This window comes from Salvia hispanica, chromosome 6, assembly GCF_029641045.1.
Source record: "Salvia hispanica isolate PSC_SH4W2 chromosome 6, Shi_PSC_v1, whole genome shotgun sequence".
NCBI classification, from domain to species: domain Eukaryota; kingdom Viridiplantae; phylum Streptophyta; class Magnoliopsida; order Lamiales; family Lamiaceae; genus Salvia; species Salvia hispanica.
In genome coordinates this window covers 11,736,775-11,754,612 of record NC_142697.1, presented here as the reverse complement: position 1 = coordinate 11,754,612, position 17,838 = coordinate 11,736,775, and the positions used below count along the sequence as shown (strand labels likewise).

The following is a 17,838-nucleotide window of genomic DNA, read 5'->3' as shown; positions in this document are numbered from 1 at the left end:
CGATATATCCAAAACAACGTGGTTTTATTTTTGTATCGTATTAATTTTGTCATATTTATTTAGAATTTTGACCAACTGTAGGACAATTTAGAAAAATTGAAATTAGAGTTGTGATTTTACATTCAGATTTTAAAAGTTATGTGATTGACCAAAAGTCAAACAAGCCCTATGATTTAAATGATAATTAATTTATCCCTAAAATTTAGGTTTTTTGGGAAGTTTTTTAGATTTATAAGGATTATCAATATTAATGATTCAAAAAATGGACAATATTATGATAATGCATCTCGAATGCATTATATACAGTGCACTAGGACATTATTCAAATGAATTACAACATCAACTATTTTTATATAACCAAAAAGATTGATTCGCTGATTTAACTATACTACATAAATCATATAAATATTTTACATGGTGCATTTTAGACTATTAATCATCTAATGTTGATTTGATTCATTCCCTACAGGGTGTATATAAACTCATGTTATGTTTTATGATAGTTGGTCACAGCCCTTTACCCTTGATCGCATATATATTCCTGGATGTGTGTGTGTGTGTGTGTGACACACTTATTTTTTGCAAATTCATCTATTACGTAAATTGTACAATCAACATAATTCTTTGGGGCGTAATTGGAGCAGAGAAATAATTGATATTCCTCTATACCACCAAGTGAACGTGCTATTATTCCATGCTTTACCAACTCTAATCATTTGCTAAAGTCATTAGCGATTTAAGAAATTATTACTAATTTATTACGCAGCCGTCGTGGTTGTGGGGTTCTAATCCACTTAGCACGTACTATTATTCATCACTAATGTTAGAGTACATTGTAAGTGCATGGCAACTGCGCAATTATTATTTTTTTCTAATTAATGATATTGTCAAATAATATCTAAATCACTAAATGACAATATTTGAGATTGCTTTCAATGAAATGTAGTAAGTATTTACTTTATCCCATATACAAGTGTTAGTATAAATGTATATTTATGACTTAGAATGACATGGCAATATAAACCCAATGACCTTTAAATTCGAGGTGCACATACAAATTATAATTGAGAAATCATGAAGTATATTGTTCCTGAATTTGATAGGGACGAAGCTATTGGAAAAGGACGTGATTTACTTTATAATTTCACAATAAAACCAAAGTTCAACAAATCTACTCAAATCTTGCATTCTATCAATCCTCATTTGTCTGATCTAAATGCATCTTAATTATCTGACTTTAATGCAATCATTAGTTGAGTTTTTGAATCTTACAGCTAGGATAGTGATAAATTAATTATAAGCACTAAATAGGTTGGAACTTGGAAGGACAAATTTAATATACATATACGTATTCATTTATGAAATGTCTACATTCACATTTGAAAGTGTGTAAATAATTAAATACTAAGAGCATTCCCAATGGAGGTGGCGAATTCTCGGCGATAAATCGCCGGTTATCGCCGAATTATCGCCGGCCATTGTGGCGAAGTCGGCGATAATTCGGCGATAATGTTGCCGTTGCTTCGCCGAGTGGCGTTCTAACGCCGGATTATCGCCGAGCGATCGCCGGCCACTGTGGCGACGCTCGGCGATAATCGGCGATAATTAAAATTTTTTTTTTTTTTTTTTGAACCCAACGGCTATTTTACATTCCACCCCTATAAATATTTCCTCCACTTCCTCCATTCATCACCCACAATCTTCATTCTCTCCATTTTCAATCTCTTCTCCCAATCTTCAATTTTCATCAAAATTATGAGCTTTTGGAAGAAAAGTTCCCGATCGGGTAAGGATAAGGGTAAGGGGAAAGAGTCGAGTTCACAAATTCCCAACACGGATGAAGCAAACGAGCAGTGGATGCAGTCGTTGTTGGCGATGGGTTCTCCTCCCGGCCAACTTCCATACGGGGGTCCGTCTCCTTTGCAGACTCCTCCGGCGCGGAGACTTTCTCCGTACTTCAACTCTGCCGGCAGAATGCCCTTTCCAGCCGACGATGTGTATCGGCCCCAGTTCGACACCCCCGGATCAACCCCAGGCGACCAAGAATCTCAGGCCGCGACACTGAGCGCGGAGGACTTCGAGGTGGAAGAAACGCCCACCGAGCCGCCTTCTAGGAGCGGGAGGGGGAAGGCGCCGGCGTCGTCGGCTGCGACTGATACGGGTTCCGATGAGAGGCCGAAGCGGGTAAGGACTACTTACACTCTGCAAGAGTCCGAGCTGATAGCCGACTGCTGGGCGGACACGTCACAGGACGCGGAGCGCAGCAACTACCAGACTGAGATCATATTCTGGGAGCGGATTGCCGCGAAGTACAGGAGCCACAAGACTGCCTCAATGAAGGACCATGGCAGCGAGGCGATCCGTCGGCATTGGGAGCGCCTCATGAGGGACTGCGGGCACTTCAACGGTATTTATTCTAACTTGATGACTCACATGACGAGTGGCCAGAACGAGCACATGGTCCGAGATGAGGCCATCCGGATGTATAGTAGCCAGTACTTGTCGACGAAGGGCTTCAAGTATTGGAACATCTACGATAAGCTGAAGGATCTCCCCAAATTCCGGACGGGAATGCACGACGCGCTGCACGGGAAATCGGTGCGCTCGCGACTTAGCGTTTCGGAGAGCGAGGGGAGCGCGGCCCACATCGACTTGAGTGGGGATGGTCCGCACGAGCGCCCGGAGGGAGTGAAGAAGGCGAAGGGGAGGCGGAAGGGGAAGGGCGCAACGTCGGAAGTCGCGTCGGAATCCGTCATCGACTTAGAAAAAGCCACTTATTCGAGCAATGTCGCCAATCTGACCCAGATGTACACGCTGTACTTCACCGGCGGCGGGACCCCTGAAGAAAAGGCGGCCCTCTGGAAATGCATCCAACACCTGCAGAGTACGCTGGGGCTCGATCCCGACGCCCCTCCGGCCCCTCCGTCTTAGATTTTTTTTTTTTAAATCTTTGTTTATTTGCGTTTTTTATTTGTAGTTTTTTTTTTCTCGTTGTATTATATTTTCCAATGATTAATACAACGATGAATTGTTCATTATTAGTCTATTTATTAAATACATTTGTAGGGAAAATTAAATAATATAAAAAATAATGATGTAAAAATGAAATGTTGAGTTAGGGAGAAATAAGGGAGAAATAAGGGAGAAACCAATGTAGCACTTGGCTAAAAACTGGGGATAAATTTTGGTGCTGATGTGGCGCTGATGTGGCAGGAGTTAGGGAGAAATAAGGGAGTTTTTAGGGAACTCCATTGGGAGTGCTCTAAATAAAAGAATAGAAGAAGAAGTGGGGGTGGTGAATTCTGTGGTGCCAGGCTTGCACTCTAATTCATCACAAGGAATCGTTCCCAAAAAGTAATGGGTTTGCTTCAAAGCCAACCGATTCTCACTCCTTCCCTCACTCCATTACCATCACAAACCACCGCAACTAATATTCTTTTTTATTTCTCCGTCCCACTCAAAATGTCTACCTTTTCCTTTTAGTTTGTCTCACTCAAGATGTCTACTTTCTATAATTGAAATAAATATATCTCTCTCTCCTTTTTCAAATGTTTAACTACTTTTTTCTTTCTATTTACTTCATCTAACAACTCAACCTAAAATATGGTGTTACTCAAGAAAGATGGACATCTTAAAAAGAACAGAAGGAGTACTATATAATACTCTCTCCGTCCCGGAGTATTAGACTCACTTCTTTTGGGCACATGATTTAAGGAATTGATATTTAAATAGTTAAAGTGGAGAGAGTAAAGTATGAGAGAGGGAAAAAGTAGGAGAGATAAGAGAGAGAAAAGTAGGTGGAGAATAAAATAAGATAGTTGCTTTTTGCTAAAAAAGGAAATGAGTCTAATATACTGGAACATCCCAAAAAGGAAAATTGGTCTAATACCCTGGGACGGAGGGAGTACCATGTTAAAGTTGCGACTGCAAGAAAAGAAGAACATCATAAGTGAACATTTTCACCTTTCCACTTTCAAAATTCTATATATAGAAACCATATATCTTCACCACCCAATTACTTCTCTTCCTTTCTATTCCAATTTCCAACCAAAAGCCATGCTACAAGAAGTTGCTATGGTCAAGGGCAAGCGGAGCAAGCGGCCACGCTCGGCCTCCCCGCTCGCCTTAACCATCGCCAGCACCTCCTCCACCAGCGCTGTTATAAGCGACGCATCGCCTTCTCACTCCAGCGGGATCGCATTAGCACACGACGAGGAGGAGGAAGATATGGCCAATTGCCTAATCCTCTTAGCTGAAGGCAGATTATCATCACAACCACCACCACAACCACCCGCGTCCACAGAAGTTTACCAATGCAAAACGTGTAGCAAGTGTTTCCCATCCTTCCAAGCATTGGGTGGCCACAGAGCCAGTCACAAGAAGCCGAATAAGCCAACAAGCCTAGAAGAAAAGAAGCCATTGAGTGATGAAGACACAAATCTCTCACTGCAAATTTCAAATAGACCGGCGTCGTCCGGCAGCCCCAGGGTCCACGAGTGCTCCATATGCGGCGCAGAATTCGGGTCAGGGCAGGCGCTGGGCGGACACATGCGCCGGCACAGGCCGATTCCGGGGGTGAAGAAGGCGAGGAATCTGTTGTCGTTAGACCTCAATCTTCCAGCACCGGAAGACGATCAACCGGAATCTAAGTTTCCTTTTTCGGCAAAGGAACAAGTCATAGTCTTTGCTGCTTCGCCGTTAATTGATTGCCATTATTAACTGGCAGATTACAGATTTAATTCCTTGTATCCATTCTTTCTTTGCTTACTTTTTTATTTTATTTTTTTAAAAAAACACTTACATTCTTTTTATTGATTCTACCGACTTCACAGGAAAGGTAGTGAAATTCGTTGACACTATTTAATATTCACACGCTCTTGAATGTGGTTGAGTTTTCTACAAATTGCCAAAATAAGTTACTCACGACTAGATTCTCTAAAAACTAGCATTACCTTAATTGTAGAATTCTAAAAGATTATTACAAATCATAAATAGTTGTCAGCATTACCTAAATTACAGCCAATAATTGGTTTTATTGATTATGGTTGCTTGCACTACCACATGGACTATATTAGGTCAGTTCTGTTAATTTAAAACTATAATTGGATAATATAGTTGTTACTATGCCTTGAATCTATATGACTTGCCGTTAGCCCGCTAGCCAAACGGGGATCTCGCTGTATTGGGTCCTATTTCTCATATTGTTCCTAGCCTGTCTTGTGTGCCTATTTAAGTAGTAGGGCATAAAACTTTGTAACCGCCGCTATCATAAGGCCATCTGCCAAACTCAAACCCATTTTTGAGTATATGTCACACCAAAAAGTAGTTTTACTCCAACCATTTATACCATCTTTAAGTTTACACCATTTTTGAGTATTTCTCTAACAAAATTTTGGAGTAAACACCATATTTGATGTTATTCCATTGAAAAATCCAAAAATGGGTTTGAGTTTGGTGTATGGTTGGAGAAATTATCTACACCAAAAATGAGTTTTGGTATACGATTGGAGATGGTCTAATACAATATGTTCTCATTTCCTGACCGTGGACGTAGCCAACACAACATTGGTGAATCGCGTAAATCTGTGTCTCTTTACGTTTCTGTTTGTTTTGATTGTTCACATTACCCTATTATGTCACAACAAAAGTCATAGAGACATTGGCATAAGTAATTTACTAGTAAAATTTTAATTTTCTTATGATGTGTAATGTTTGAGTCTCTGTCTAAATATGACTACTAATATGATTATATTTTGAGAGTCTTTCTATATTGTGTGTCAGCAATGTTAATTTATTACCGAAAGGTGTATATATTAGGAATAAGTCGTATGTCATTAACGTTTTAGGGATAGTGACAGCAGCCTGCTGGGTTTCATATTCGGATAAATATGAATTATAGAGGTATATATGCGTGTATGCCAGTGGTAGAACGATTAATACCCGAAGCCAAAGATTGCATGAGGTTCAAATCCACCGTGACTCAATTAGACATTTTTAAGTTCATTTAACAAAAATAAAAATTATGAATTATAGATATGATCTGCGCATGCGACTATATGTTGAAGTGTTCTTCTCACTTGCATTCTTGATCTGTGTGAGAGAGAAGATAATTATATCCACTTAAATTAAAAATATGCACATGGAGAAAAAAGATTAAATGAACCTTACATGCATATATGTTTAAGAAATAAGAATTACTAGTATAATGTATTTTTAGTAGGAGAAATTGTGTATTGGTCACATATAAATAGTGATAAGATCTTTGGTCACATATTAATACTGATAAGATCTTAATATAGTTCACTAAAGCTGCTCGATCCAACTACACAAAAGTTAGTATGTTGGGATATAAATATCATTAAATTATTATGGGAGAAAATGACGCGTAATTTACTAAATTTTTCAAACAAGTTTTCACACTAATTAGTGTTGGGTTACAAACCCATCCCACGTCGAATACCAGTATCTATTTCCATCTCATAGCTTAGTATGGTTAAACATTGCTTAGATGGAATATGTTTGAACGAATATGTTGGTAGCTAAATCGATACGGCCAACTTTAGTTGGAGAAACATTAATTTGCTTGGAAAAATGGGCGACGGATACTTACTATGGTAGGAATTAGGAAATAATAATAATAGGGGATATGTGGATTGGATTGAATTATATCCACGTGATGGGTAGTTATTAAAATTCCATGTTTTCTGGGGATCTTCCACAATCACTCATTCAATGTTACTCAGCCTTGTATTAATATAGAAGTAGATCATTTCTTTATCATTTGCCCACTACACTACAGTTATTAGGCACTCGTCTCACCACAACCAAAAGCTAAAATGCACATGCTTCTCTCTCTAACACACACACACACACACTCTTTTGCTTGAAATTAATATCCCTAACTAAACAAACGGTTATATGATTATATTTATCTGCTAATGGACTACCTAATAAATTTGTGAACCCTAACCTAGCTATTGAATTGAATTATAAGTCTTAATTTAACTTGGACTATATAAATGTGGTTATGTATATGCTACTAGATGTGGAAAGACAGCCTATATATGGTCCATTCCTTTCTGTTAAATACGCATTGTGTTTGCTTAAATTAAGGGTGGCTCCGCTGTTGATGGACTACTTATACAATGTGCATCCAATTGGTTGGGTTGAATAAATATATATATATATAGGGATGTATTCAAATCCTTTTCATATCTTTTGTCCTTTTTCCTTCTTAATCCTAGCCCCACGATTTTGTCATCTGACGGTTAGATTAATGCCACGTGGCATTTAATAATGCACATTTTCATTCTAATAATGCACAGCGGCTAATAATGCAATATTATAGACTAATAATGCACATTTGCATTCTAATAATGCACAACGGCTAGTAATGCAACATTATAGACTAATAATGCATTGATCACAACCATCCAATTCAAGGATCCAAGGGCTGAGATTAAGAAGGAAATAGGACACTTAGGCTGCAAAGGAGCCTAACGCACCCCTATATATATATATATATAGGTTTGTGTTAAAATGACAACCCCTCTTAAAATGACAACGTGACAACGCTTATACAGCAATATTATAAACGCTACACAGCAATATCCAACACGTTAGACAGCAATTTATAGATTGCTGTCTAACGTGGTGGATATTGGGTTTAGGAAAAATTGCTGTTTAAAGACCACAAAGTTGCTGCCCGTCTTTTTTGGTTTTTTTTTTTTTTTTGCCACGTGGCAGCTTATTATTCGTCCACGTGTACAAATGATTGGCTAGAAATGGTGGTATGGTGTTATTTTAAGGGGTGGTGGCACTCTAACATGCCTCTATATATATATATATAGGGATGTATTCAGGTCAGAACGCTAAGTATAAGTAAAACTCAAAACACTTGCAGTCCATTGGATCTTATGATCTAACGGTTAGATTAATGCCACGTGTCATCTAATGATGTAGAATTTTAGACTAATAATGTAGCTCGGATAATAATGTAGCATTTTAGTTTAATAATGTACAGTTTTAGTCTTACAATGTACATTTCTAGTCTAATAATGTACCTCGGCTAATAATGTAGATTTTTAGTATGATAATGTAACTAATCACAACCATCCAATCTAATGATCCAAGGGCTGTGATTAGTGCTGTGTTTTACACTAAGATGCTGTAAGGACCCTAACACACCCCTATATATATATATATAGGGTTTTGATCTATGAAGACCAGATTTAAATACAGAAACGCAGAACGCGGTCATACGTAGGGCATTTTTAGGTCATAGTTAGTTTATTTTTAGGTCATGCTAACAAAGCATGACCTAAAATGATCTTAACATGACATAAACTCAAATCTTATAATATGACCTAAAACTGCTTAATTATGACCTTCCGTATTTTTGGTTAATTATTGACCATTAGATCATCTAATTCCAGGGTCAAGATTTGGGCTGCATTTCTTGATTTAAGCACATACTTGTTTTGATCACTCCCCTATATATATATATATGTATATATGGGTCATATTCTAATGCTTATAGCACCCTAATCCAAAATCAATACTAAATCTCCACCCTTGGATTTTAAAATGAGTGGATGAGATTAAAGCTCACAAATCTCAATAAATAGTAGACAAAATATCAACAAAATGGTAATATCGTCATTATGTTATCATATGATAATTTTCGTGGGTGTTTTTTTATATGAACATTGTGTATTACAAATATCAACAATATGACATTAGAATATCAATACAAGGACAAGAAAATATCAACACATTTTTATTGAGATTGAACATGCATAATATTGAGATTTTGCCTACAATATATTGAGATTTTTTGTTGCATTTGTTGAAAAAAGCTGCTTATCAACATGTACGAAAATTGAAATATAATTTATCAAATTTCATCACCCGAACATCGTCGGAACATATGCAATTGAGATCTCGTTGGAATCCTTATTAAATTATCTTTAATTTGATATATTTTTTGCGAAAAAATAATTTAAATTGAGAGAGTTACGTAAATTTAAAGATTTGAGATGTTTTTGAAGAGAGAGAAAGTAGTTAGTTATAATTACTACATATAGGATTTGACATTAATATCCTTTTAATTTAATTAATAATTATTTAAATTTAAAATATATTACACTTGACATTATATTAACCACGAGATCTTCTAATCTAATGGTTGAAAATTGATCTTAATTTGGGATTGATAATTACTCCCTCCGTCCCCTATTAGGAGTCACTCTTTGACCGGACACGGGTTTTAAGAAATGTAAAGAAAAGTTGGTTGAAAAAGTTAGTGGAATGTGGGACCCATTTTTTTATATTGGTTTTATAATAAAATGTGAGTGAATTGAGTTAATGGAATGTGAGACCTACTTACTATTTATGGTAAAAATGAAATGTGACTCTTAATTAGGGACGGAGTGAAATGGAAAAGTGTGACTCTTAATGGGGGACGAAGGAAGTAGTTAGCAATTGATTACGTCCATATATATATATATATATATATATATATATATATTCCACCGCCATAGCTGTCTATCATGAAATATATTGACTTCATAGTTGGAAATGTAAAACTCAACAATTCCGAGGCTTCAATTTTGACATTCCATGTCCTCATTTTCAGTCACACTTATATAAAATCACTGTCAGACACCCAATCAATACATTGGAATCATATAAAATCTCATAATAAGCTAAGCTTTATTCCTTACATGTTTGTACAGTTCAGATACCTCAGCTGCCCTCAGAAGCAAATTGACTGTCACACTTGTTTAAATAACATTAACAACCACCCTTCCTTTGCTAAACTTGTTGTAGTTTATTAATGTTCAATTTCATTTGTTTTTATATTACTTCCATTGTTTTTCCTCGGCATCTGCTTACGTATTGTTAGGCCTTCCACAATAGAGACCCGGCCGCAGCTCCACTGCAACGCATCAAACGATCCGGCCGCCTGAGGTTCCAACCTCCATACGGCGCAAAGTTGGGCCGAGCGGTAGTTTTTCGGCACTGTTGTGGCCAGGCGGTGGCAGGGTTGCAATAATTAATTTTTATTTATAATAATCAATTTCATTTTTAAAAATAATGGTTATACTTGAAATTAGACCCATGAATTGGTAGAAGAGTATGTTTGATGGTTCTCTTTACTAGACTCCCTCTGTCATCTTTTTCTTCTATTGCGAGTATTAATGTTAAAATCGGATAGGTAACTGAACGGCAAAACTACCAGTTCATGGTTTAATCAATCGACTAGTCCAACCATAGGTCAAACTGAATTATTGTAGTAGTTTATAAGTTTTTTATTATATCCCTATATATACTTTCGTCCCAATAAATATTAAACATTTATTTTTTCGGCACGATATTTTATATAGTGTTATTTTGTGAGTTAATTAAAAGAGAGAGAAAAAAAAGTAGAGATAATGTTGTTTCCATTTTAGAAAATTTTTCATTTTTAGTGGGACAACTAATAAAGGAAAACGTTTATTTTTAATAGGACGAAGGGAGTATAATATAAGTGTATATTATACAAAAAATATTACTCCCTCCGTCCACGAATAGGAGTCTCATTTCTATCTGGCACGGGTTTTAAGAAATGTTAAAAAAAGTGAGTGGATGAATGTTAATGGAATAGGGATCTCACTTGTATATATTAGTTTAAAATGATATGTGAGTGGAATGAGTTAGTGGAATGTGGAATTTCTTTACCATTTATGGTAATTATAAACTGGAACTCCTATTTGTGGAAGGACCAAAATGGAAAAACGGGACTCTTATTCGTGGACGAAGGGAGTACTTTATTGCATGATTGATACGCTCGGATTCTCCATTGTTTTAAGACAATATTTGTCTGTTTTAAGTGTTAAAGTTGCATTACATGTCCATTATTTGCATATTTTTATCTATTTCAGTATTTTGACGCATTTTGTGCGTAATATGAAAAATAGAGCCTAAAAAGATAGTTAAAATTCGAAAATTTGAAGCCTGGAGCATTCGAGCCAGCCAGCAGTCCACTGAACCTTACTCAGCTGCCGCTGGCGTACATCTATTGTTGTCCATGCGGCCCATCTCGTAAATCGTGCCTAAAAAGAGGAACACGTCCATCGACTGCTGGATCGTGCACGGTGACAGCTTATAGTAGTCCAGAGAGTTCGGGAGGACTCCACAGTGACTGCTGGGATTTGCCCTGCGGTCCCCGGGGAGAGTGCGGCGCAGAAATTTACCTAATTTCTCTCCAAGACTTTCGTAACTAGAATAGAAGATTTAACATATTATGATGCACGACTTCAAGGCTATAAATACCCCCTCAAGCTTAATCAAAGGAACCTTTTGCTGCATATTACACTAGAAAATTATATTTGAGAGTTCCTTCTACTGTTCATCATCTTTCAATCATACTTAGAGTTTGAAGCTTAGAATCAAGAGAAGATCAAGGCTATGAGATTCAACCTTTGGGTTTTATTATCTTAGTTCTTATGTTTTTCATGTTTTCCCTACAAACTATGGGTTTAGATTATTGGTCTATGAGTAACTAAATCAATAGAATTATTCTATTATAGGAATGTGTTAGTAGCAATTTTGATTTATACGGTTCCTATTAATTTAATATCCGTTTTGTTCGTTGTTTGCTTTATTCTAAGTATTGGATAATGTATCATGTTTGAGTGACATATTTTGTGATGATTTATTGGCTTGCAAATTCGAGAGAGGATTTGTATGTTAAAAGAACTAACACTACAATTAATTCCCTTAAAAACTTTAATTGAGTGTGAGAACAACTCGAATCATATTGTGTTTCTTGGAGTTGCTAGATTTAACAAACATTGTGTCGCATGTTCAATATTTATGTGACTCGTTCTAGTAAAGCATGACATGTGCTAGGGTGTTGTAGTTGAGATTTGTATAAACCATAACTGTGAAAGCACATCCCTGGAATTTCCTTGTTCTTTTTAATTGTTTTATTTACATTTATCAGCATTCAAACCCAATCCACAATCGCGTCTTCAAATAGTGAAAGAAGTCTAGTCTTAGATAGCCAGTTTGTGATAGCATTCCATGTGTTCGACATCATGTGCTTATCCTTAGCTATACTGCACCTACCTTGTATACATGTAAATAGTTCTAGTGCTAAAAAATAGTGCATCAATGATAAACAAAAAATATATATTGTAGAATACAAGTCTTGGATTTTAATACATTAAATGCCAAAAAATCAGTTAAAATAAAGTTAATCGAAAATAATACTCCTTCTGTCCCTTAATAGATATTACACTTTCCTTTTTAGTTTGTCCCACATAAAATATCACTTATCCTTTTTTTAGAAAAAGTTCTCTGTCACATAAATATAAATATACTGTTTTCTCTCTTACCTAACACACAAAACAACATCTCCTAAAATCTCATATTATTCCCTAAGTATGTCTATTATGAGACGAAGGGAGTATAAAGCTAATTGAAATCATTTGCACATGCCTCAAATGTCCAAAGATTACTGATCTTTTAAGACCCATAAACATAAATTCCTTATATACTTAGAAATTGCGTCTTGAATACGTTATGTTAGAAAAAAAAATAGGAATCCCGAACTTTCAAAAAATAGAAAAGTAAAATAATAAAACTAAATCATGGAGTAATATTTTAAAAGATCATGCCAAGCATGACTGTATTTACTTACAAAATATAAGCACTTCATTTGTTAGTTTCAATATCCATCAATGATTTTGTAATATGATTTCATTAGTAGTTTAATTTGATCACTATCATTTTGACTTACAACCTAAATTAAATTAATCATTGTATATCTTTCATATTAGAGCTATTTTCACTCTAAATTAGTGCTCAAAGACTTCTATTCCTCATTGAAAATACAAGATAAAATATTGTAAGATGTGACTATAATAAATACTTTTTTCACATATTGAAAAAACAAGACAAAACATTATCAAATGTGCTAACTAACTATAAGCATGGGCTATTATAAAATTCAAATATAATATTTTTCATTTTATGGGCCAACTTTAAACATGAGTCAATTATGAAACATGAGTCATTATGAAATTTAGTACTCCGTCTATCACACCGTAAATGAGATAAATGAGACGTTTCTTTTAAGCACGAGATTTAGAAAAAATATTTAATAGACTGTCACACCGTAAATGAGATAAATGAGACGTTTCTTTTAAGCACGAGATTTAGAAAAAATATTTAATAGACTGTAAAGTAAGACAATGAATAATATAGATATATTTTTCATTTACTTTACTGCTTTTTACAAAACGGATGGAGTAGTAATATTTTCATAAAAAATTATGAATAATTATACTCTATTTGTCCCACAAAAGATGTCACACTTGTGGGACGACACGGGATATTAGGAGGTTTTATTTTTTTGTGTTAAATGGAGAGATAAAATATTATTTTTATATTCATGTGAGAGAGAACTTTTTCCAAAAAATAGAAATGTAACATCTTTTGTGGGACAAACTAAAAAGGAAAGTGTGATATCTTTTGTGGGATGGAGGGAGTAGTATTTTACAATTAAAATAAATTTTAAATCGGTTGATGTGGTTTACCAGCCATAGGTTCATGGGCCATGTCCATATGGCTGGTTTTTTCAGTTCAAATAGGCCTGATTATACTATCTGAATCTGCCGGCCTAGTCTGATTTTTAGAACAATGATTGTAGGTGTTGTGACCGGAGCTAATTATTTGGTTTGCATTGTGATGCCTTAGCAAATAGCAATCATACACACGAGCTAACAGATTTTACAGTAAACAGCAGCACTTACACATGGCGGATCCGAAGCACAAAAGCAGTAGAGGGAAAGAAGCAAATTATCATTTACACTTGTGAACATAAAACACGCCGGTCAGAATGCACACAAAATGTTGTCTGGCTGGCATCATCGTGTCGTGATTCTACGAGCAGCAACCACCACTTGGAGGTGTCTGATGTTCTTGTTTCTGTTTCAAGATATTTCTCTTCACCGTTGATCCTTCTTCCAGCAGTCTTGGCACATCCATTATCTGAGGAAAACGGAAAAACCTCACTTAGCTGACATTAGACGGTAAACTATCTCTTCATCAAACGAAACAGAGACGGAGGTAAAATAAGTTTTCTGGACTCTGATACTTCACATGTTATCTTCGAATAGTTGTCTACCTTCAATGCTAGTTCTGCAAAGCATTGCTCGACGTTTTCTCGAGTTCTGGCGCTGCATTCCAGGAACAGACATCCGAGCTCTTTTGCTAGACTCATCCCTTCTTCCTTGCTTACAACTCGTTCAGATTCCTAAAAGTAAAAAAAAAATCACTTGGTTAGACTGAAAATAAGCAAGATGAAAATCAAATGTGACAGAAGTGTACCAAATTATGCAACACCAACAAGGAACGTGCTCATTGAGAAAATAGAATCATGAACGAAATATAAGTGCTATTTATATCACCGTGGTAGAACAACATATAGTGCCTTGAAATCCAAAGGTTGAAATTTGAAAAGGAAAAGGACTAACCCTATCAACTTTATTTCCAACTAGCATCTTCAAGCAATCCTCATTAGTGGAGTAGAGCTCCAGTTCCTTAGCCCATACATCAGATAAGTTTGTAAATGTATCTCTCCTTGTAACGTCATAAACTACAACGAGATGTCAACCGATTGAAACCATCAAAAGAACACAAAGCAACAGCCGCAGATTTAAGTGAGAAATGTGGAAATTATAGCCATTTATCTTTCTATTCAAATGAGAGCTGAATGAAAACTTTCTCAATCACATTTATGCATTTGCTCCAACGTAGAAGTGCCAATTTCCGGGACGGGTTATCCTTATCCAAGTGATTAACAATAGGATCTTAGTGGATGTCATAGATTGAGATTAAACTATGTAAGACATGAAGAAGGTGCCTCAAAAAAAACCAGAAGAAGAGATAACTGCATTACATGATTTAGCAGAAACAATTACCCATAACAATTGGAGAAAGATAACAATCTGATTATTTCCTATTTCAATAACATTAAAATCTTTAAACAGAAATCCAGCATCAACAAATAAAACATCTCAAGATAAGATTCTCAACCTTGTAAAATTCATTAAACTTTCTCGGTTCATTCATGGCTTACCAAGAATGATTCCATGAGCACCTCTATAATATGAGCTTGTTAACGTCCTAAATCTCTCTTGTCCAGCTGCAAAAGACATAGTAAATTCACTGTTGAGAAGCAAATGACAGAAGCATTGTCATCATACATCTTAATCTTGGAATCGACAAAAAGGGACAAAAATCACTTATCATTGTTTTTAAAATTGATTGAATCAAAGCCAAAACTCTTAAAAAAGTTCTTACCTGTGTCCCAAATGGTAAGCTTCAGTTTCTTCCCGCCAACTGTGAGAAACTTGATCTTAAAATCCACACCTAGATTTTATTCAACTGTGAGAAACTTGATCTTAAAATCCCCACCTAGATTTCAACAAAAGGGTGACAACCACAAAAAACAGAAGTACACAACAGTAAAAAAAAGTGATTCTCATAGGAGTAATTTGGAAATCTTTGACTTAAATAATCTATATAAGCTATAAAGTTGATGGGAATGAGTTCTAGCACTTGGTTAGGAATAAGATTGCGGCTAAAGTTGATGGGAATGGGTTCTAGCACTTAGCTATAAAGCTATAATCATCCACTTATTCAGTGGCTTAGAATTTCAAACACCTACCTCGAGAGCATCAAGTAGTAGTACTTACTTCAGCATTTGCATCATATTGGTTTACGTTAAGATATAAATCTACTCGGAGGTTGCATGAAATGACAACAGCAAATGAAGTAAAGTTCATATAATTTGACCAAAGTAGAAATGCTTGCTACCTACGGAATATTTGCCAAATTTACTCTATACCTCAAACAAGATACAAACAAGGCAACATGATAAAAAAATGTTCACATGTATCAAGCCACAAAGTACCCCCTGTTTCAATCCAGAACAAGAATGCCTAAAGCAATTGAGACAGTTTCTTCTAAGCTACCAAAATAGCTCCAACATCTAACTATCGATGACAAGCAGGAATCACCAAATAAAAAAAAAAAAAAAAACAAATCTAGGATCAAATTCGACAACAATTTTTTTAAAAAAAATTTAACAGATTTTCATTAATAAATTGCATAAATCAGAAATCTGTCAGCTAACAAACTGGAAGGAGTGATCGCAACTTGATTAGAGTGGATGAATTTCATAATTGATAGCGGAGAAATACCTACGGTAGGGGAAAGATCGTCGACTACGTTGGAAATGAAACTGACGAGCAGGCTGCTCTTGCCGACGGCGGAATCTCCGATGAGCAGGATCTTAAACGAGAGATCGTAGTTGCTCTGCCCCTGCCCCGAGCTCCCCATATGAGCACCTGACTTTCTCTCTCTAGAAAGTTACCTTTCTCTCTCTAAATAAGTAGACGAAAAAGCAGAGAAATGTAACAGGAAATCTCTGTGACAGTAGCTATCGACCGTATAGCCGCTCAACAACCACAGCAGTGACAATGCGCAATCAATTGGAGAGAGAGAGGTGGAGACGGCAAGGCTGATATGCCATCACTACTCTTAACTGTCTCTCTCTAAAAAAATATAGCAATGTGATCGATACAGTGCGGGGGCACGCTTTTTTTTTTTTTTTCAATCTGTCGTAGTGTGTTGTTAGCTTAGCTCACGGCTTAGATTAGATTCCCGTTTTTGCGCCAGAGAAATGGCAACCTTGTAAATAAACCATCAGCCGGGGATAATATTTTAAGAGTTGGGAGGTATGATGGACTGGGCTCCATCTGTTTATTTTTTGTAGGACTTTTGTATTGTTTATGAATTTTAGAGGGCCCATATTACCAGGTTTTATTATTTTTAATTGAATAATACAATTTCCCATCGTTACTGGTCGTCGTATTTTTATTATAAATGTCAATTTATTCACAGCACAAGATCAAGAACACATGTTCCACCACCTTCCTTTTTTTATCCAAATAAGCATGGTTTTTCAGTCTCGAATTTGGTAAGTTGGATAGACTGTCAAAATGGAGCCATATCGGTTGACTCATTTGTTTCTATTCTATTTTACAGTCGTAATACATTTGTTTCTATTCTATTTTACAGTCGTCGTAGTAGTATTATTATTATTATTATTATTATTATTATTATTATTATTATTATTATTATTATTATTATTATTATTATTATTATTATTATTATTATTATTATTATTATTATAACGTAAAAGGCTGTCTAATGTTTTTAAGCCTGAAGTGAAGGCCCTCAACAGAAGAGAACTTTAAAAGCTAAGATAATAAACTCTAATCTATCTAATTATTATTTTCATGGACTCTAATCTGGGCCTAAATAAAGCATGATAATCAGTGGCGGACACAGTAAGAGGGGGTGAGGGGCTTAAGCCCTCCCCAAGAAGTTTTTTTTATGTTTTTTTCTACTTCTAAAATTTTCAAATTTTTTGAAAGCTATCATAAGCCCCTGCCAAATCAATATTGCTGAGGTCTAAATCTATAAAAATTAAATGGTAGATGGGCTGAACTGAATCTGAAATAAAAAGTTGCAGAGAAAATAAATAATGCGGTTGCGCAGCGTGAAGAAGAAGACTCAATTTTAATAAATTTAATATTATTATATTGAAACAAGTGATGAGCTGTCATCTCTTTTAAGTGATGCGGAGGACTTATTTTATTGCCTTAAAATATGTGTATTTTGTGTGAAAGTTTCTTTTTAAACATAACTAGTGTTGACACCTGTGCTATGCACAAGACAAAAAATTTTCAAATATTGAAGATAAATTAATTTAAAATA

General features: G+C 35.6%; 1 protein-coding gene and 1 pseudogene across 1 annotated transcript; one reads left to right on the top strand and one right to left on the bottom strand.

Annotated features, from left to right (window-relative positions):
• The first annotated feature begins 4,003 nt into the window (after positions 1-4,003).
• LOC125208078 (zinc finger protein ZAT5 pseudogene) lies at positions 4,004-4,892 on the top strand (annotated as a pseudogene).
• An 8,810-nt stretch (positions 4,893-13,702) lies between these two features.
• On the bottom strand, positions 13,703-16,644 carry RABC2A (RAB GTPase homolog C2A). The gene is made up of 6 exons (XM_048102547.2): positions 16,257-16,644; positions 15,355-15,423; positions 15,131-15,196; positions 14,526-14,647; positions 14,177-14,305; positions 13,703-14,040 (listed from the first exon to the last, which is right to left on the bottom strand). The coding sequence occupies exons 1-6, from the start codon at positions 16,393-16,395 to the stop codon at positions 13,933-13,935; spliced, it is 633 nt and encodes a 210-aa protein (XP_047958504.1). The 5' UTR covers positions 16,396-16,644; the 3' UTR covers positions 13,703-13,932.
• Between the last annotated feature and the right edge of the window lie 1,194 nt (positions 16,645-17,838).